Source organism: Dermochelys coriacea, chromosome 1, assembly GCF_009764565.3.
Source record: "Dermochelys coriacea isolate rDerCor1 chromosome 1, rDerCor1.pri.v4, whole genome shotgun sequence".
Classification (NCBI taxonomy): domain Eukaryota; kingdom Metazoa; phylum Chordata; order Testudines; family Dermochelyidae; genus Dermochelys; species Dermochelys coriacea.
The window spans coordinates 191,051,985-191,074,043 of record NC_050068.2 but is presented as its reverse complement, the minus strand read 5'-3'; the positions used below and the strand labels follow the sequence as shown (position 1 = coordinate 191,074,043).

The following is a 22,059-nucleotide window of genomic DNA, read 5'->3' as shown; positions in this document are numbered from 1 at the left end:
CCTTCAATAAAGCCAATAACTCACAGCTGTGTGTAAGCCTCGTTTTTCTCCAAATACTCCTGCCAGGCCTGTGGTGCTTCGAGCACCTTGGCCCAAAACAGATGTATATGGCAGGGGCTGTCTTTTAATTCTGTGTTTGTACAGCACCTAGCACAATGGGGTCCTGGTCCTGGGCACTACAGCAATACAAATCATGATGACGATGATCCAAAACCAGGAAGGGGTTGAGCTCCCTCAGTTCCCATTAAGTGAGTAGTTAGAGTTCCAGGAATACGTCCTGATCCATAGAGGTTCAGAGCACATGCAAATATCCTTGCCTTCAGAGGAAATTGTGGATGAACACAGGATCAGGCCCTCTGCTAAAAGGAAGAATAGCTGCAATGACAGTGTGACTAAATCAGGCGTATTAAGGGAGCTTCTTAGGCAGAGGATCAAGTAATCACTTTACAGGATGGGGTGGCCTTCAGGGGAGGATTAAGAATCCCTTAGATGAAGGGATGGTCTCAAAGGGTGCACTTGGGGAGCATGAAAAGACAGGTGCAGGTATGGTGTTTGACTGAGGCGTTGGGAGATGAGAGAATTGTTGTGCAGTAGGAAACAAAGCAATGGAGCTTGGTGGTATCAGCTCGTTCATGTGTAGCTTCTTAAATGTGTAATACACTCAAATCAGATAATTGCAATCAAATGCTTAGTCTGTTTTAAAGCCTTCTGGTTGGTAGTGGCTTTGGCACAGACTGGAATAACAGACAATTCACACGTACATGGACAACTGAGATCAGGATTTTTTGACTTGGTAAATAGCTAAAGAATATTAATATATTGCCAACCAATTATACTTCTCATAAAGCAACTGTGTTCTTTACCAGGGTCCATGTGGCTTCTACATAGAACATATGTCAGTAAGCTACAGGTGTAACTCAGATGAGTAGGTAGAGTCACATGGAGGAGGTGGTGGTGAATTACACTGTGGGTGCATCTACACTGCACGTTAATGCCAGGCTCTTACTCAAATTTGAGCCCAACCCCCTTTCTGTCCACACACAAAACAGTCTGACTGAAGTCACCAAGCACTCAGGACTTGGGCCCTAGGAGGTGGGTCAGAGCCCAGATCTTGTTGTGACTCAGGTCCTAGCCCTGTCATGTTGCAGGACAAGCTACAGACCCGAGTCAGAAGATCTGCATAATATCTTATGGATGTGTTGGCATGGCTGTGAGACTCTGATCCAGCGATTTAAGCCCAGGTTTATAATGCAGTGCGGACATTCAAGCACGGGCTTGGAAACACCAAGTCCAAAAGCCCAGGTCCATAATGCAGTGTAGATATACCCTATATGAACAGCCTTCTATGTGTTCAAGATATCTCCTTTAGAAAAGATGTTGCTATTCCCTGTGTTTCAACTGTAGCTACCACAATATGAACGATTGTATAGCAGCCAGTGCTGGAAGAAAAACACAATAGCTCCTCAGCAAACAAGACTCTAGTTGTGGCTTTCAGCCAGAAAATAGTCTGATTTGAAAGGACCATTTACTGCAGGATGTGCAATGATCCACGTTCAAGCCGCTGTTGGAGCATTTTCCTCCTTTGTCATGGTAGTGGTGATCTGCGTGGGTGAGTATATGCATTAAGCATAGCATAAAGATTTTAAGGATGTATGCCACAGGGGAAAGGCACAACATGGTCCTTTCCTGTCTGCTGTAAAATGTAGGTAGTGTGTGAGTGACTGCTGATCCTCCATTTTTTAGAGATGTCAGTGATGGAAGCAAAATTTTAAAAGGGGTGGGGGGAGGATTAGGTAAGGACACGAAGGCTGCAGTGTCAGATGGAAAATATATTTTTTAATCTATACTCTTACCTGTCTTTGTTTAACCGGCATTTTTTTCTCCAAGTCACTGTTTCTGAATGCTGCAAGGTCTTAGTTGTAAAGCAAACTACTTTAGCTAATCTCATAATGACAATATTTAAATGCTATTATATATCATTTTATATGTTCACTGTGCTATACTGGCAGCAACTTATCCCCACAATACCCTTGTGAGATAGATGTTGAGAAAACTCGTAAAGTTTTTAGTTCTCTAGTTCCTAAAGTGGACCAGGATATGTTGTTGGAGGGACTTAATGAAGTGAGCAGTTTACAGCTGGGAAACCATTTTCTAGATCTCTGCCTCAACACATGGAGTCTGGTGTGTGTCTGCTTAAACTATCTCACGCTAAAATTTATGTGCAGATATTTTCCTTATTTTACAAACCTAGCAACTTGAGACCAAGTTGAAGTGATTTTCCCAAGGTCGCACACTGAGTCAGTGGCAGAGCCAAGTTCAGAACTCACTACCTCTAGACAATCAGTTCCACACTGATTCCTCCAGAGAACAAAAGAAATGTTGTGTTGTGTTCCTTGCCTGTTTATCCCAGTTTTCTATAAGGAGATGATATTGCAGGTGAGACACTTGATATTTTTTCCAACTCCCCAGATTCTTCAGGATGCTCTATGCTGTTTGGATTTCTATTTCCGAAATGCAGTCAGCAACATTACTATATTTTGGATGCAACTGCAGTAACATAATACCTAGAAAACAAGCTTTGGTCAGTAGAGAAAAAGCAAAACATCAATTACTGGTTTCAAGGAGAGAAGGTATATTAGCCCAGTAATTCTTGTCAGCACTTACATAGCACTTTATTCAGTCAAATAAGTTTATAAAAAATTAGTGTAGTAATCTGCACAACTCCCTTGTATTATAGGCAAACCGTATTATCCCCCTTTTAACGTGGGGAAGTTGAGACAAAGAGTAGTAGCCCCTAAGTGAATGGAATTGCAGCTAAATATAAGGTGGGATTCTCAAAAGTTCAGATTATATAAATGCTTTTGAAGCTCATCGTTATTACTTATGAAGGTGCTGGCTTGACAATACTAGAGACATAAGTCTTCTAGTCACAGAAATGAATCAGCATTGCAAACATCCCCCCACCCATTCCCTGCCCAAACACACTATACCATACCACTAATATTTTCCAGTGCGAATCTAGAGGGACTAAGGTATGAGGGTAGTTCAGTCTCCTTCGCTATTTAGAGTCTTGGCTGAGATTTTCAACAAAAGTACCAATAATTGAGAGAATTTTGTGACATTGACACAGTTCCATTAGATAATGGACTGAATTACAATTCAGTTTCACTGTAAGCCTTGAGCAGCTGCAATTGGTACTGAATTCAGAGTATTACCAACCTAGACCAGATTCAAAATTGCAACCTATAAGTGAAAGGCTCTGTATTCCATTACCAATCCCTTGATCCAGCCAGGCCCATAACTGCCTGTTGTTAACATGCACTTCAATACAACATGCATTCTTTTGGTTTCCCAGCAGTCAGAGCTAAAAGAAGAGTGTCTCTCTCTCTCTCTCTCTCTCTCTCATATATATATGTATATAATGTATTCATTCAATGGCTAAAAATCTCCTGTAAAGGGTGATAGATCTTTTTATTAGTTTGAGGGAGGGGGAACTCAAATATTTGCTTGATCTATTTGTGCTAATGTTCACTAAGTAAAAAGGTAGCTACTGACAAAAACTAATTTTACTGCCTTTTTTAGGACATATAATCATGAGACAAACAACAACTGTGATGATTGGTAAATATATGCATTTTTTAAAATTTGTATTGTGTATACCTGTGTGTGTGTGTGTGAGAGAGAGTGAGCACAATGCGTTACTCACCATGGAGTTATTCAAAAGTGATTCTTCCAGGGACCAAGCAGGAAAGGCAAAACAAGGATACTGATAAGAGTCCTTGAGGAAACAATGGGGAAGCCATTTGCTGGATAATACCCCCATACCACACTCATCCAGGCTCGAACAGTTTATTCTTCCTAGGCTTAGACTAGGTTCAAAATGAGGATACTAAGCCATTACAAGATCCTGACCTACAAAAGGAAGGAGGAGTTGATTGAGTCGGGAGGGGTTGCACAGGGAGTGAAAGTGAGTGCTGACAGGGATGCAGGGAGCCACCAAGACTGACTGAGAGTCAGTCTTCAGGAAACAAGCAGTAACTTGATCCCAAGAGAAGGGATGGGGGCACAAGGTTAAGTCATGTCTACCTTGGGGCTTGAGGGGAATGCCAAAAGTAGGTAAGATAGCACCCATATAGGTCTCTGTTGTTTAAAATCGGTTTCTGTGAGTGCTATGCACTTTTTGTCAAATCATATTTGATTTTAAAGAAGCTGATTCTCTGGCACTGTATATTATTACTGTCCACAAGTTCCCAAAGGGAAACTCTTGCTTGTGTCAAGCCCTCTGGGCCTGATAGGTGTCACTGTTGGAAACCAATGGTTTTAGCCTGGAAATCCAGTTGGGGAGAGATTGGATTGCAGGATCCTACCCTGGAGAGAAGTGGATGTACAGGCCTGCCACTTGGTAAGGGTGCACTTAGGGGATTGGCTTAGGGTCTCAAAAGGGGAATCCTACCCAGGGGCTGTGACAGTATGTTTTACCAGTAATGATTTCAGAACTGAAATGTTGGGAACTTTTCTTGAAAACCACATATAGGTGTCTTGATTAATTTCATGTGTATTTTCTTACACATTTTTACCCTTTATTTTTTGCAGCACTCTTTCTGGTTGAATGATTTAAGTGGCCAACTAGGGAGTCAACCATAGCATGTAATTAAGCTCTTTGCACATTGACCATTAGTCAATAGCGCTATCAAGACATTTGCTTTTTGCCACACAGTATTCTTGGACTGAATGCTGTAATGGAAGAAGAATGTTCATTCCTGGAATGAATACTACAACAGAAGAGACATATTCATTCCAACACATATGAGAAACCAAAGGCTTGCTCAGAATTTTTCAAAGGAGACAGCAGAAATCTAACAAAAAGAGACTGTCAAATTGGAAGCAATCTCTAATTCAAGGTACATGACAAAATCACACTTGCACTACACATCTTCACAGAATGCAATGTGTTACATTAGTTTACAGCAAGCAGTGTAAATCAGGCCCTGTGCAGCACACCAGGGGAGCTTGCAATCAGTGTTCAGTGCATAACACTGAGAAACACAAATAGATGTTGCTGGTGGGGCCTAGAAATTCTAAATGAAGAGTACAAGAAGTAACCAAATAGGTCTCCTAACAACAAAATCAAACATAGGGTGAAATCTTGCTCTTTCACTAAGGAATGATTATTGCCTGCTGTGTATAAAAATAGCTAACGCAAATAGCACAGCTCAGCAGTGCTAATTTAATAGTTGAATGTGCTTATGGCTGCTCAATGGAGCAGAGTGAATAAACCAAACCGAATAGTTTATTGAATGATTTTAGTCCCCTTTATTACTGATGGGATAACCACAAGCAGATCACAATTCCCTTGAATTCATTTGCTCAAATGTTGTTGAGGAATAGTTTTTTTTCAGATCCTTCGTACTCAGTGGATTGACCATGAATGTTATAAATTCAGACCACAAGGAATAGTTATGATTTCATCAGGCACATTACATTTTATCAATCCTGTTCATTGTTTGGATGAGAGTGCAACTTCCAGGACTAATATTTAAATTCTTTTATTCACATTTGTGCCAGGAAGCTGGACCATTCAAACATGTGCAGAAAGCAAATGCACAGGGACACAAGTATGGCCAAAGCAAATACGTTAAAAGAGTGAAACAGGCATTCCCAGGAACATTCTTGCATTACTTATCGAGAAGTATGAGGTAGATCAGGAATTTCTCTGAATATCCCATTCTACTTTAATGAAAGGCTACTGTAGACTGAGACACAATATCTTAGCTAGTCATATTCCTGGTACGATTCATTGACATGGTAAGGTAAACTAATACACACAACTCACCAGCTTTTTCCTTTTAACAAAGAAGTAGAACCTTTTACTTTGTACAAATATAGAAGACAAAAGCAAAGTCTGTGTTTATCAGTTGACCTCCTTTGTGTGTGACGTTGACTCACTGGATGAGAGCCTGCACCGCTCTGTGTTCCAGAGATGGGAGGTTAGTGTGTGTGGGGCGGTCACGAACAAGAGCTACAGAATAGTGCACTTTGCATTGAATCCTGATAGGCCTGCTCAGGGCATTGATGGCAGGGCTTGGATGAGGCCACTTGATTGAATATAATGAGTCCAGTGGCAGTAGGGTGACCAGATGTCCCGATTTTTATAGGGACAGTCCCAATTTTTGGGTCTTTTTTCTTATATAGGCTCCTATTACTCCTCACCCCCTGTCCCAATTTTTCACACTTGATGTCTGGTTACTCTAAGTGGCAGTGACCCTTGGCATACAGAATAGAGGGCAGCAGCTGTTAGGCTGGAGAAGCTGCTATGGAGGACCCAAAAGGGCTATGATGCAGACCCCTATCCTGCCCCAAGTTTGGAGAGTGGGTTCCATCACTCTCTCTCACATAAATCCCAGTTGGAATTGTATGAAAAGCTCATTTTCTTGGGTTTTGTGAGGGGCTCATTGTAGAGCTTGCCACCAAATGTTAGACTGTGTACATTCTTTGGGAAATGGGCTGTCTTTTGCTATGTATTTGTATAGCACCTAGCACAATGAGGTACAGATTCTAATGGGCATTTGTGGATGCTACTGTGCTAAAGTGATTGTGGGGTATTCTACCCTTAAACATACAGCATGCATGTAATATCTGGGGGCTTGCAAACACTAGTGTGCACAAAATTACCTTATTTGTGTAAATCATAGAACAATACTATCATTTAAAATATCCCTTTCATGAGCAGTGGGGGAGAAAAATTTAACATGACAACTCTCGGTTTTTAAAAAGCTGAGAAACATCCATTCTACCTCAAACTTGAGCATGAAGAACATATTCCATTCTTAAATGATCATTGCTTAATTTTATCACTTGTGGTAGCTATTTCTATTTCTAGGCAGGCACTCCAGATCTTATTGTGTAAGTAGAGTTAATCAGTAATAATGGACCACATCTGAAACATTCCCTTTGTGTTGAAGGGTAGCCCCAAAGCTTATCAGTATGTCTCTCTTCACAAGTTTCAGAGTAGCAGCCGTGTTAGTCTGTATTCGCAAAAAGAAAAGGAGTACTTGTGGCACCTTAGAGACTAACAAATTTATTTGAGCATAAGCTTTCGTGAGCTACAGCTCACTTCATCGGATGCATCCGATGAGGTGAGCTGTAGCTCACGAAAGCTTATGCTCAAATAAATTTGTTAGTCTCTAAGGTGCCACAAGTACTCCTTTTCTCTTCACAAGAAACACCTAGAGATTTGGTGGTACTCAGATAGTAGTTTTATAACAATCTCCAAATCTCTGAACCCCGGAAAAGAAAAGTGAATTGAGGACTTGACTTTTAACTACAGATGTAGGTATTCTAACACCCACCACAACTTGCTTCCAGTCTAAGGTGTTGCTATATAGGTATAAAGTGTTCAAATGAGCTTTTTTCAAAGTTGTAAGCTCTGTTGTCCACTTTTTGGCTCACTTCTGGAACAATATTACTGCTAGAGGTAGTGGATGCTCAGGTGTGGCCTTGATGCTACTTTTGAGGCAGCCTACTGACATTATGATGAAGTAAGAAGTGAAAATAAATGTGTCCCATGGATAAGATGTCAGATGTTCCATTAATTAGGTGATTTGTTTTCTACAGTTGGTAGGAAAACTGAGATTGGTTGGAATTTTGTCCCCACCTCTCAGGGTCCTACAGCCCAAGCCTGGGAGTCTACACAACAATGAAACAACCCCTTTAGCCTGAGCCCCACGAGCCCAAGTCAGCTGGCATGGGCCAGCTGTAGTGTCTAGTTCAGGAGTGGCCAACCTGAGCCTGAGAAGGAGCCAGAAATTACCAATGTACATTGCCAAAGAGCCACAGTAATACATCAGCAGCCTCCCATTCGCTCCCCCTGCCCCTGTTCCCAGCACCTCCGATCCACCAGCAGCCCCACCGATCAGCTCTTCCCCTTTCCTCCCCGCACCTCCTGATCAGCGGTTTCGTGGCATGCAGGACGCTCTGTGGAGGAGTGGAGAGGAGCGAGGCAGGCTCAGGGGAGCAGGCAGGAAGGGGTGGAGTGGGGGTAGGGCCTGTGGCAGAGCCAGGGGTTGAGCAGTGAGCACCCCTACACACATTGAAAAGTTGGCGCCTGTAGCTCCAGCCCCGGAGTGGGTGCCTATACAAGGAGCCACATATTAACTTCTGAAGAGCTGCATGTGGCTCCGGAGCCACAGGTTGACCACCCAGGTCTAGTTGCGGTGTAGACATACCCCAAGTGACACTGCCTTGTATACAATATGCTTCAACTTCTCCCACCTCAACAAAATAGCTAAGGATAAGAAACAAATGTTTAAAAACTGTATTAAAATGTGGGGTGGGGGAGGGGAAGAGGGAGATGGGGTGGTCATGCCTCTCAATTCTTAACAGCAATGCCCTCTCAAACTATCAAGGCCCAAATATGGGATGCAGCATATGACGAAGATCCAAAATGTATGGGAAACAAATTTTTATTTTAGGAAAATTTTAAATGCTGTAGAATTCATTTATTTATTGTTAAATAACTCTCTTTCTAGAACAACAGTTTCATGATTATTTCTGATGTAAATACTTTTTGAAAGTAAGTGAGAGGGCACCAAATTTGGGACTAAGATGAATGATGTGCTTCAAAATGAAGTATATTTAAGAGGTACACTGGTCGCACTTCCATGGTTCCTTCTTGGATTCTGTATCACTGGAAGTAGTAATGTCTAAATATTCTCTTAGAGTGATTTATGCAACATCAGTTACACCATTAGACATTCCTGTTTAATTTTCGTGAACTAATTGAGAGAGCTGTTTGCTGAATTTCTAAAACAGTGCTTCATTATATTTTCTAATTATCTTTCTAGACAGTTGCTGCTAACTTGACCAAAAGTGAATTGCAGTGTGCACAAATAGCCTTAATAGCAGAAAATGAACTGTTTTGTTTAACAGTTTCAGATCTGCTGTTTGGCTAAACTGAGGCTTTTCAGATAAAAACAGAATAAGGAGCATGTTTGTGTACATACACATCTATGTGTATATATAAAAAATAAAATCAGACAATGTGGCTTTGACCAGACTCTCTTCATCCTGCTTCCTAAACTTAATATAATTTGACCTTGAATGAAAAGGCTTTCACATGTGATAGAAACTAATTGTATGTGTGGTGTTCAAATCATATTGTTAAAATGAAATTAGTACTGCACAGGAGGGGGTATTACAAGGGAAAACATACCATGTTAATGAGCTATAAACCTTTTGAGTGCACAATATTTTCAAACCAATGAGATAACTGTAAAGTCATCTTAGCTGTCTATGACCCAGGTGAACCCCCTGAATTTTTTAAATTATATCTTAAATAAAAGATTGCAGAGGTTTTAAAACTACTTTCTTACACCACAATATTTCCTTCTCTGGAGCACCAGAAAGCCAGATGACATTCTTAGCAACTACAAAGCTCAGAAATGTAAAGGCTTTTTAGAGAAAAAGTATATCTGTACACATGTTCTTTGTACTATGGTATTTGCTAACAGCCTATATTCATTCATTTGTCCAGTATAGAAAGATGCTCCAAGGACTGAGCAATTTGCATGTTTCAGTAACACTACAATAAAGCCTTTGAGGGTCCATGACAGTTAGGATTACAACCAAGATAAATTAAGTGTGTTAGAGATTTTTAGAGCCATGGACTGATATGTAATTTTTTGTAATATGTACATTGAAGGAAGATCAGAATTAATTATATGAATATAAAATTTTCCATAGTGTTCTTTTTCCTTCAGAGTACATGTAGAAAATTACTGAATGTGGTTTCCATCCATTATTAATTCTTTCTCTATAAAGCACACTGCACTTCTGTATTGTACACAGAGGTCTAAGAATCTGATCCTGTTTCCACAGAAGATAATAGAAGTTTTGCCAGTGACTTTGATGGAAAGAGCACTTGGCCCAACAACATCTTTTATTATATCTGTAATTATATCTGTATATAGACACTAATACATAAATATTTGCAATACAATTTTGAGGTCAAAATTTTAAAATTTATAAACACCTGGAAATTTAGGTCTTGATTCTCATGTACACAAAGGCTCCATTACACTGCTTTTGTGGAAAGGAGCATTAAAATTAATATAATCTTCACTGAAGGCTACTTTAAGGTTTCTTTAAAGCAACCTTAGTGTACATGAGAACTGGGCCCTTAGAATGAACAGCCCCTCTCTTTCCTCTTGTATTTCATTTTTGTTTAATAAGTTTTTTTCCCAATTTGGAAAGCATTTTAAGTGTTACACTCAAAACCCTTGTAAATATCTTCAGTATAAATGATTAAAATTTAGACTGTTGAGAACTGGCAAATACCTATATTATTTTGAAAGAATATTGTTCATACCTCTGTGTTTGTTTATGATGGGATATTTGCTATGGAATTTGAGCACAAAATGGTTGATAAAGAAACCAAGCGCACAAGGTGAAATGATAGCCTAGGTAAGAGCATCACAGGAAACTCTCAAACATAATAGCCAGGTTAATAGCTGCGAAGGGGCGATTTCCAAGACCCAATCCTGTTGGCATAGCTAGTTTGCCATGGCTCAAAATCTGGAGATCAAAAGATTCTGATCTGTTAAACAATATTCCCTACAGAAAGAGAAGAGTAGAAAGGAATGTCAGCTGCTGCAGTCTGACACCTACTGAGTCAGGGGTCTGCAGCGGGCATGCTGTAACTCGGTTGGTAAGACAACAGGGGGCACCAAGAGTTACTCATGTCTACCAATGGCGCCAAAGAGGGGAAATGCCAAGCATAAATACGACAATATTGGGTACAAGTCTCTGTTATTTTAAGCCAATTTATCTGAGTGTTGTGTACCTTTTGGGAAAGGTTCCCCCTTTTTGAACTGAGCGGTTAGTCAAAATTCAGAGGTCTGCAGGGTCTTTCCATTTGGAGGAGAAATGGATGAAACTTTAGGCATTTCTTTGATGCAGGCCTGTTTATTTACAAAGCCCTGTTTCTTTGAACGCAGTAGGAGTCAGACAACAGGAGATTTTTTTTCTCCTTACATTTCCAAGCATCTTTCAGCAAACACTGAACCCAAAAGCTCTCTATCTTGGCTTTTTCACTAACAGTGCTTCTGTGGCTGTGCTTGGTGCTTCCTGTCTCCTTCTGTGGTATTTCTCCTGTTTCTCTCTCTCTTTCTCCCTCCCTCCCACCCACACAAACATCTACTAAAACAATACCCAGTGAAGCCCTCCTGCTCACAGAGTTCAAATTTCTGAGCAGCCTCACATGTGCCTTTGTTTTGGGCAGTGACATCCCTATGTTTTGGTTGGAGGCTGTGACCCAAGGACCTCTCGATGCCAACTGGCAGAGGGCACAGGGATGTATAAGGGTTACAGAGATCCTCTGGGTCTGCTGTTTTAAATACTAATTTACCAAAGAATGTCATTTAAGGTTTCTACTGAAAGCCTGTGTCACATTGGTTATCACAATCTTTGTTAAATGTATGTGCAGATAATATGTAAGGAGAAGTGTGTATCTATATTGGAAATTATATTCTTAAGGAAAAAATGCCTACAAAATAATAATAATAATAACATCCAATATCAAAGTCAGCCAAATTAAAGTATTGGTTGAGATTTTCAAATCCAACTAGAGGAGTTTATGTGAATAAGAATGGGATTTGTGTTGCTAAATCCCCTACTGGCTTTGAAAATCTCAGCCAACATATGCATAGTGTAGCTCTGATGGGGGCGCACACCTCCATTGCTTTCCACCCCTGTTCCTATAAATGTTGTCATGTGAACTTGACTAGGAGGAAGCTCTGTACTCTTTTTAAAAACAAATTATAATGGGGGAAGACGGAGGAGGGGCTGGTTCTTGGGAAAATGTTGAAATATTAAATGTGATTTCCTGCCTCTGAGAACATTTCTAAGATCTTTAAAAAGACAGATTTTTGCATAAAATGTTTGTGTTATTTAGTGTTTTTCTTAAGCCTAAGATCCTGGAGTATTTACATGAGATTCTTAGCTTTGATTTTGGGGAGGTGGGAAAGTTTTTAACCCTCCTGGTTGCAGGGGAAAGCTTGAAAATAGGATCACAAGCTAGAACGCAAATCTAAAGAAACCCAATATTTATTATTTAAAATCTCATTACTTTCAAGCCAGTCTCGTAAATTTTGAATGCTTGGGGTTGGCAATACTAATCATGTATTTATCTTTGCCCATCAGGCAGAGGGAACTCTCAGTGGAGGGTCTCCTCCCCACCCTATTCACTTACAGGAAAGGGGAGCTGATGGCAGGGGTAACTTCCTGCAAAGGAGAGTTTCTAGATAGACACCCAGTTGATGCACCTCTTCTCCCATCAAGCATTTGCTGGTGGGAAGGACTGGATCTCCAGAAACTTCCCAGGGAGACACCCAGATCTTCTACCTGCTCCCATTTCTGATTCCCCTCAATTCACCAACAGAGGAAAATTCTCACAAGCAGGGCTGCCTTAAACCAGGGAGAAGGGAGGAGTTTTACCATGATTCTAGCAGAGGTGGGGGATCTACCCTGTTTTGTGGTCTCTCTTGCTTCAACACCTGCTCTCCATGATGCTTTGTACCTATTTCCTCTAGTCAGGAGACCCCTCTTTTGCTGGTTGATAGCAGCATGCAGCAAAAAGACAGCAAAGGGAAGGAATAGGCTACCTGAAGTAAAGACTGTCCACATCTGCTTATATCTACATCACACAGAGAAAAACAAGTCGGGGAGAATTTTCCTGTGTGGGGAAATATGGATTTTGTACTAAACTTGGGGAAAGTCTTTGATGTATAAGCAGTGCTTGTGAATAAGGCCCTGACCCTGCAACCTTTACTCACATGAGTAGTCCTTACTGGAACAAGGAATGCCAATGGTTTCACTGGAACTGCTTGCAGGACTATGGACTACCTGTGTAATTGAAGGTTGGAGGACTGGGCTCCAAACTGTATAGTCTCTCCCATTCCTGTTCCTTATAATCTGTTACCCGTTTGTGATGTTTATCAAGCACTTTTGGATCTTTGCATTAAAAGTGCTATGTAAACATCAGATGCTTTAATATCAACTATCCAATAGATAATATATTACTGCATGTGATTCCTAACCAGAAGAAAAACCATGATTTTATGAAAATTATACACACGGAGCTCACCTACCTACACTAGAATTTTATTTCCATTTTTTTTAGTAAAAGTTTAAAAATGTATTTGACATTTTTTGTTTGATTTCGAGACATCACAGTGTGTAGCCATATATCCCAATAGGCAGTGGAGTTACACTGTACTGTAGTTAATGGCGTGACTGAGCCCAGAGATTATGTGTGTGTCAGGGTGGAATTTGGCCCAGTTCGGTGTTAAATTTAAGATACCTTATAGGTGAAGTACATTTGCCAATCAGCATACTGTGAACTTCAGAATACATACTTACATTAATCCAAGTGGTTAAAATAATGTAGAACCAGTGTTTTTTCTTAATGGAATGGAATGTCTGTCTGTGACACAATATTCCACATGAAATAATTAGTTTATAATGTTGTAATAACCTAAACATGAGATTTTGTTTTGTTTTGTTTTGTTTCAAAGTCAACTGATAGCTGATGGAATAGTCATGTTATATAGTGGCTAGTAGCTAGCTATGCACAATTTTGTAACATTAAAAAATATTCTCTTTTAGACTATATTTAGGCTTGAAGGGATTAGATTTTTATCAGTAAATGTAAATTTCACCGTACACACAAACTGACAAAATATTTCCACCAATGATGCTCACAATTTACACATAGGCAAAGTAAGAAACATGCTGCTTGAGAACTTATTAGAATCAAAATCCAGTGACTTAACCTTTTGAATTAGTGTTATTACAAATGAACTAGTCAACGAATAGTAAAAGCAGGTATCATTTGTTGATTTAACATGTAAATATGATTTACTTCATATATTTTGACATGTGATGTTGACAATTTGTGTCTTAACAGTTTTTAATTTTTTGAATCTCAATGTCAATTGTCATTACATAATTTTCTGCTCCCCATAATTTCCCACAGCAATTAAAATTGAAATGGATAAAAACTGAAAAAAATGCTTGAAATCCATAATTTTGTGCAACTGTGAAAATTTAAATCGCTAACTTGTAAGCAATTTTTTTAGATTTTTACATAGATATTATCCATCAAAATGATAAAAAATGAAATTGGAATTCAGCCAAGACGAATTATATGCTTCTTGGTGCAAGGACTGTTTATATAGTATAGCTGCAAGCACATTGTTCACACTAAACAAATAATCAACATAAAATATCACATTTTTGAGGGACAAGAACACCACAAATTCTTGGCCTCAAATTCTGAATCATTATTCATTTTTTATACAGGCAGAAAACTGCCATTAATTTAAATGGGATTTGAGTACACATTTTTCACCTCCGACTCAGTTGTCAGATAACTGGGCCAATACGCAAACATATGGCCAAAAATTGGCTTAAAAAGAAGATGTTTTTTAAAATCCAATATGGCCTGTTTTCAAGCAAGGGTGGACTTGCAATGAAAACACAAATGTGCATCTTTTCAACATGTAAACATTTTATGAAACTTCACAAAAATCAAAACTATCCAGACATAAAAGTGACCCAAATGAAACCTAAAATATTTTCATGTAATAATTATTTTTTTTAAAAAATTATTCAGTTTCACAGAGCACATTTAATACCTAAATCGGAACAGTTTATATTTGGGATATGCCAGATACCACAAGTAGAAACAGCTGCCCGAGTGAATGGTGAACTCTGTTTTCATTCCAGACAGCTGCTACCACCAAATACTGATGCAAACCCTTAGGTCCTAAATCCATGCCTAGAACATTTTGTCTGAATAAGGTTTCTTCAGTTTGGCTGCCATGATCATGTGCCATGTGGAACATCAACTCTTATTTGAGTCTAAGTTGCATGACACAGTATCATGACATAGTATCTCACATCCAATAATAAAGGGCTCATCAAAATGGATTTTCCTTTCTCTAGGATGTCACATTCCTTAAACTAGTACTGATATCAGCACAAGACCTTCAGTTTGTAGAAAATTACCAAGATGCTTAAAGCAATGACATTTTACTCAGAGCTGGTTAAACAATTTAAGGATGGGGTTGACATGCTGGAAAGACTGGACCTAGAGAGAATTCAAGCTGCAGGAATTCATTCAATTAATTCTGAATTAATTGAAACCTAAGAATAGCACACTCTGGGAGTTCCACAAATATTGTTACTATTAGAGGAGAAGACAAAGCCATCATTTTTAGTTATTTTCCTATAAAAGCAGTGGTCTCAGCCTAGAAAGGTGGTAAACAGCACCTCAGAAAATTATTAAAAGCAATCACTACTGCAACGACCTGAGGCCAATGTAAAACCTTAGATTGGTTTCCCTTAGAAAGGTGTGAAATCAACATAACAAGGAAATTGGAGAGGAATGGCACCTGGGAAAAACCAACAGTAAATCAACTTTGTCCAGATCAAGATCAGCAGAAATTGCAGTAATTATATACTGTCTATATCAACCTAATGCTAAACCAACTTATATTTCAATTTGGGATGAATACAGTGGTGAGCTGGAGCCAGTTTGCATCAGTTAGCTGGAACCGGTTGTTAAATTTAGAAGCCCTTTTAGAACCGGTTGTTCCGCAAGTTCTAAAAGGGCTTCTAAATTTAACAACCAGCCAAAAGTGGCGCCTTAGGCGCCGACTCCATGGGTACTCCGGGGCTGGAGCACCCAAGGGGAAAATTTGGTGGGTGCAGAGCACCTACCGGCAGCTCCCCACCCTGCCCCTAGCCCCAGCTCACCTCCGCTCTGTCTCCGCCTCCTCCCCTGAACACGCCACCCTGCTCTGCTTTTCTGCCCCCTCCCCCAGCTTCCCGCGAATCAGCTGTTCGCGGGAAAGCCGGGGAGGGCTGAGAAGCAAGCAGTGGCTTTGTGCTCAGGCAGAGTGAGACGGAGGTGAGCTGGGGCGGGGGAGCGCGAGGCGGGCCACCCGCACTGCAGCAGGTAACCCGGGAAGCCTGCCCAGCTATGCTCCCCCACCCCTAGAAACCAGAGGGACCTGCCGGATGCTTCCTGGGAGCTGCCCCAGGTAAGCATTGCCGGGACTCCCCACCTCACCCCCCAGCAGGTCCCTCTGGCTCTTAGGGGTGCGGTGGGCACCCACTACGGTGGCCCACAAGACCCTCCCGCCCAGTTCTGGGGGCAGTCAGGGGACAGGGGAGGGGGGTGGATGGGGCAGGAGTCCCGGGGGGTGGGGGTGGGCAACGGCCCCCTCGTGGGTGAGGAGGGAACCAGTTGTTAAGATTTTGGCAGCTCATCACAGGATTAATATACAGATGCAGAATTTGATTATGGATTATGCAGCTAACGGAGCTAAGGTTTCATCTGGGTTTCCACTTATAAACTAGGCTTTCGCCCCCTTCTAAAACCTGCAAAGAAGTCTTATCAGGATTGTTAGTTTAGAGTTGTGAGCAAGGGTTCTGCTAACAAGTGTGAAGTAAATCGGACAAAGGAACTATGAGGTGATGTCCTACAATGAAAGGTATGCATTAGCGTTGAAAGAATTTTCTAATTTTTTATGCCACAGGCATTTTAAAATAAGTGCTGAAGACAAAAGGTTTCCTTTAATAAAAATGAAAAAAAACCACACAAAAACCCCTTTTTCATTGCAGAGAGAGACATCCAAATGTAAACTGATTGGAGGCTTGTCCATGGAAAAAGGAGAAAATTACCACCAAAAGTTAAGTCAATCAGACAGGCTCTTGTAAATTAAGTGCACTAAAAATTCCTGGACATCGCAGTCAGGAAGAAAAATGCAATCTGTTTCTGCCTTGAAAAATGGTCAGTGGGACTTCGTTAAAATTAAGTTAATTGGATGTACAAATTTCTTAAAGGAAAAACATCTCCTTGCTGTGTTGCAGGAAGTAGCCACCAGAGCCAACCATTTGAAAGTATTCAAACTCTCAGTTAAGGTGTCTGAGATTTGCTTCCATGGTGACACCCTGAGAAGATGGGAAAGCTGTACAACGGTAGGCACCCAGAAATGTTTACTTTATCAATGACCACAGAAACTGAGGGCCTAATTGCACTGTGGTGGTACCTTTACACATCCTTTCACAGTTATATCTAGTATGTACATACGTGTACACACACATTTAATAATTGCTCATTAAAAACATACAGAAGGCAATCATCCTGAGCCCTTTCTTTATTAAGGTGCTGCAAGATGCTGAAGAAACTCAGTACTTCACAGATAGTTCTCAGCTCCTTCCAGGACTGAAGCCTAGTGTCATCAGATAAGAGAATCCCCCTCCACATGAAAATCTCCTGTGCCCATATCATGAAATGGCATGAGACAAGAAGAAACTTCTATGGTGACAGAATCCTCACACTTAGTAGTCTTAGAGATGTATATATGAAACACACTTTTGGGCAGGGACAATTATGGTGTTTATACATTGTCTTGCACAATCAGGCATAACCCATGTTTTGATTTCTGGGACTTCCACAATGAAAATGTTTAATAATGAAACAGAATTATAAAAGCCATCTTTTGCAGTAAACTCTTTCCATACTCTACATTTAAAGAGGGAAGTGGGTAGTCTGTCATCTCTGAGGGCAGAGTTAAGGTGGTTTTGATGCCTTAACTATGGTCCATAGTTTGGGTTTCTTAGAAATTTGACCTTACCTCTCTTTTTAAATACTTGTTTAACTCCAAAAGAAATATACACTTAACAGTGATTTACAACCACAACCTTAACAAAGCTTATATGTGATAAGGAATCAGTGTTGAGGAAGGAAGAATGGTATTTGTAGCAGTTTTTATTTGAATACTGAACTAATGGGAAGATTACTATTAAAATTAGTACTTGAAAATATTCTCCTTTTCATTAGAATTGAACAGTCACCAAATTCCAGCTCTAACATGTTGCTTTTCACAGAAGCAGCTTACATGTGATTGTTTTTCCCCATCATAACTAGAAGTGGTTGTTTGCGCACAGCTCTACCTTCATAATGTAAAAAGAATGAGGAGTACTTGTGGCACCTTAGAGGCTAACACATTTATTTGAGCGTAAGCTTTCGTGAGCTAGAGCTCACTTCATGAAAGCTTACGCTCAAATAAATGTATTAGTCTCTAAGGTGCCAAAAGTACTCCTGTTCTTTTTGCAGATATAGACTAACACGGCTGCTACTCTGAAACCTTCAGAATGTAGTTAAGGTGTATATAAAGTGTGCTGTTGGGGAGGTGGCGTTGTCACTTTCCCTGCCAAACCCGCTCTGTGGACAAGGTTTCATGCTCTATGAAGCCCAGTTTAGCACTATTTGGGAAGCATTGTATTCACTTTCAGAATTGTTCTAATTAATAATAAAATCACTGGACTCAACAGTGATTTTGATTTTAAATAACATTTATCAAGGCTGGATTTTCAAAATTGCTGGTGGGTGTTAGGTGCCAAACACCTATACGAGTTCAATGGAAGATAGGTGCTTAACTAGTCAGGTGCTCCTTTGGAAAATCCCAGCACAAGTTCATATATTTGGTCTATGTGTAGCAAGTCATAAGTGGCAGACTAATTTTGCTTAGGAAAACAATGACTAGGCAGGATTACCAGCAGCAAAAAAAATCTGTTTCACTGCAAAAGAGTGAAGGTAAGTATTATACTGAAATGTCAGTGTTTCAAATCTATTTGTCATGTATGTGTATTGATAGCAATTCCTACATTAAAAGTGGTGCTGAGACGTTGATAGTATAACAATCTCTTCACATGTAATGTCCCCAGATGGATTGCTCATTGTGTCAATATTAAACCATTTTAAAAAATAATGTTCCCTGATTCTTTGACAAGAGGAGCACAAGAGGAGATCTAATGAAATGATGATCTAACTTTTTTTTGGTGTGGGGAGTAATGAGTGTGGTGAAATAAGCTGTCAAAAATGTCAAGGTCTTTGTAATATTTTAAGATATCAATAGAAAATAATTCCAGTATGTATTTTGTGAGCCAGCATCTATCCATGCAACCATTATCTAACTAAAAGATAGCAGTGTGGATAGGTTTGTTTTCCCTCCAGACTTGCATTCAAAGTGTAACTTCTTTCACGTGCGGTTCTTTAATCCAATTCCAGTATGTGGTCTGTAATCTCTAGTAGATGACAGGTTTCAGAGTAGCAGCCGTGTTAGTCTGTATTCGCAAAAAGAAAAGGAGTACTTGTGGCACCTTAGAGGCTAACACATTTATTTGAGCGTAAGCTTTCGTGAGCTAGAGCTCACTTCATGAAAGCTTACGCTCAAATAAATGTATTAGTTTCTAAGGTGCCAAAAGTACTCCTGTTCTTTTTGCAGATATAGACTAACACGGCTGCTACTCTGAAACCTTCAGAATGTAGTTAAGGTGTATATAAAGTGTGCTGTTGGGGAGGTGGCGTTGTCACTTTCCCTGCCAAACCCGCTCTGTGGACAAGGTTTCATGCTCTATGAAGCCCAGTTTAGCACTATTTGGGAAGCATTGTATTCACTTTCAGAATTGTTCTAATTAATAATAAAATCACTGGACTCAACAGTGATTTTGATTTTAAATAACATTTATCAAGGCTGGATTTTCAAAATTGCTGGTGGGTGTTAGGTGCCAAACACCTATACGAGTTCAATGGAAGATAGGTGCTTAACTAGTCAGGTGCTCCTTTGGAAAATCCCAGCACAAGTTCATATATTTGGTCTATGTGTAGCAAGTCATAAGTGGCAGACTAATTTTGCTTAGGAAAACAATGACTAGGCAGGATTACCAGCAGCAAAAAAAATCTGTTTCACTGCAAAAGAGTGAAGGTAAGTATTATACTGAAATGTCAGTGTTTCAAATCTATTTGTCATGTATGTGTATTGATAGCAATTCCTACATTAAAAGTGGTGCTGAGACGTTGATAGTATAACAATCTCTTCACATGTAATGTCCCCAGATGGATTGCTCATTGTGTCAATATTAAACCATTTTAAAAAATAATGTTCCCTGATTCTTTGACAAGAGGAGCACAAGAGGAGATCTAATGAAATGATGATCTAACTTTTTTTTGGTGTGGGGAGTAATGAGTGTGGTGAAATAAGCTGTCAAAAATGTCAAGGTCTTTGTAATATTTTAAGATATCAATAGAAAATAATTCCAGTATGTATTTTGTGAGCCAGCATCTATCCATGCAACCATTATCTAACTAAAAGATAGCAGTGTGGATAGGTTTGTTTTCCTTCCAGACTTGCATTCAAAGTGTAACTTCTTTCACGTGCGGTTCTTTAATCCAATTCCAGTATGTGGTCTGTAATCTCTAGTAGATGACAGGTTTCAGAGTAGCAGCCGTGTTAGTCTGTATTCGCAAAAAGAAAAGGAGTACTTGTGGCACCTTAGAGACTAACAAATTTATTTGAGCATAAGCTTTCGTGAGCTACAGCTCACCTCATCGGATGCATTTGGTGGAAAATACAGTGGGGAGATTTATATAGACACACAGAGAACATGAAACAATGGGTTTTATCATACACACTGTAAGGAGAGTGATCACTTAAGATGAGCCATCACCAGCAGTGGGGGGGAGTGGAAGGAGGAAAACCTTTCATGGTGACAAGCAAGGTAGGCTATCTCCAGCAGTTAACAAGAACAAATAAATTTGTTAGTCTCTAAGGTGCCACAAGTACTCCTTTTCTTCTTAAGAACATCTGAGGAACAGTGGGGGTGGGGTGTGGGGGAGAAATAACATGGGGAAATAGTTTTACTTTATGTAATGACTCATCCATTCCCAGTCTCTATTCAAGCCTAACTTAATTGTATCCAGTTTGCAAATTAATTCCAATTCTGCAGTCTCTCGTTGGAGTCTGTTTTTTGAAGTTTTTTTGTGGAAGGATAGCCACCCTCAGGTCTGTAATCAAGTGCATTCTTACAACTACAATACCCACCTGCTGAAGTGAAGAAACACATTGACAGAGCCAGAAGAGTACCCAGAAGTCACCTACTATAGGACAGGCCCAACAAAGAAAATAACAGAACGCCACTAGCCATCACCTTCAGCCCCCAATTAAAACCTCTCCAACGCATCATCAAGGATCTACAACCTATCCTGAAGGAGGACCCATCACTCTCATAGATCTTGGGAGACAGGCCAGTCCTTGCTTACAGACAGTCCCCCAACCTGAAGCAAATACTCACCAGCAACCACATACCACACAACAGAACCACTAACCCAGGAACCTATCCTTGCAACAAAGCCCGTTGCCAACTCTGTCCACATATCTATTCAGGGGACACCATCATAGGGCCTAATCACATCGGCCACACTATCAGAGGCTCATTCACCTGCGCATCTACCAATGTGATATATGCCATCATGTGCCAGCAATGTCCCTCTGCCATGTACATTGGTGAAACTGGACAGTCTCTACGTACAAGAATGAATGGACACAAATCAGACGTCAAGAATTATAACATTCAAAAACCAGTTGGAGAACACTTCAGTCTCTCTGGTCACTCGATTACAGACCTAAGAGTGGCTATCCTTCAACAAAAAAGCTTAAAAAACAGACTCCAACGAGAGACTGCTGAATTGGAATTAATTTGCAGACTGGATACAATTAATTTAGGCTTGAATAGAGATTGGGAATGGATGAGTCATTACACAAAGTAAAACTATTTCCCCATGTTATTTCTCCCCCCCCTCCACTGTTCCTCAGACATTCTTGTTAACTGCTGGAAATGGCCTACCTTGGTTGTCACCATGAAAGGTTTTCCTCCTCCTCCCCCCGCCACTGCTGATGATGGCTCATCTTAAGTGATCACTCTCCTTACAGTGTGTATGATAAAACCCATTGTTTCATGTTCTCTGTGTGTGTATATAAATCTCCCCACTGTATTTTCCACCAAATGCATCTGATGAAGTGAGCTGTAGCTCACGAAAGCTTATGCTCAAATAAATTTGTTAGTCTCTAAGGTGCCACAAGTACTCCTTTTCTCTAGTAGATGGTGGAAGGAGTTAATAAACTTGACCCACTGCTTTTACCCACTATAGTC

General features: G+C 40.1%; 1 protein-coding gene across 1 annotated transcript in view; it reads left to right on the top strand.

The window, feature by feature from the left end:
• Positions 1-22,059, top strand: part of EPHA3 (EPH receptor A3) — a 686,746-nt gene that overhangs the window by 328,066 nt on the left and 336,621 nt on the right. The window contains 1 exon segment of the mRNA XM_043510261.1: positions 3,583-3,621. Coding sequence (XP_043366196.1) covers positions 3,583-3,621 — 39 coding nt within the window.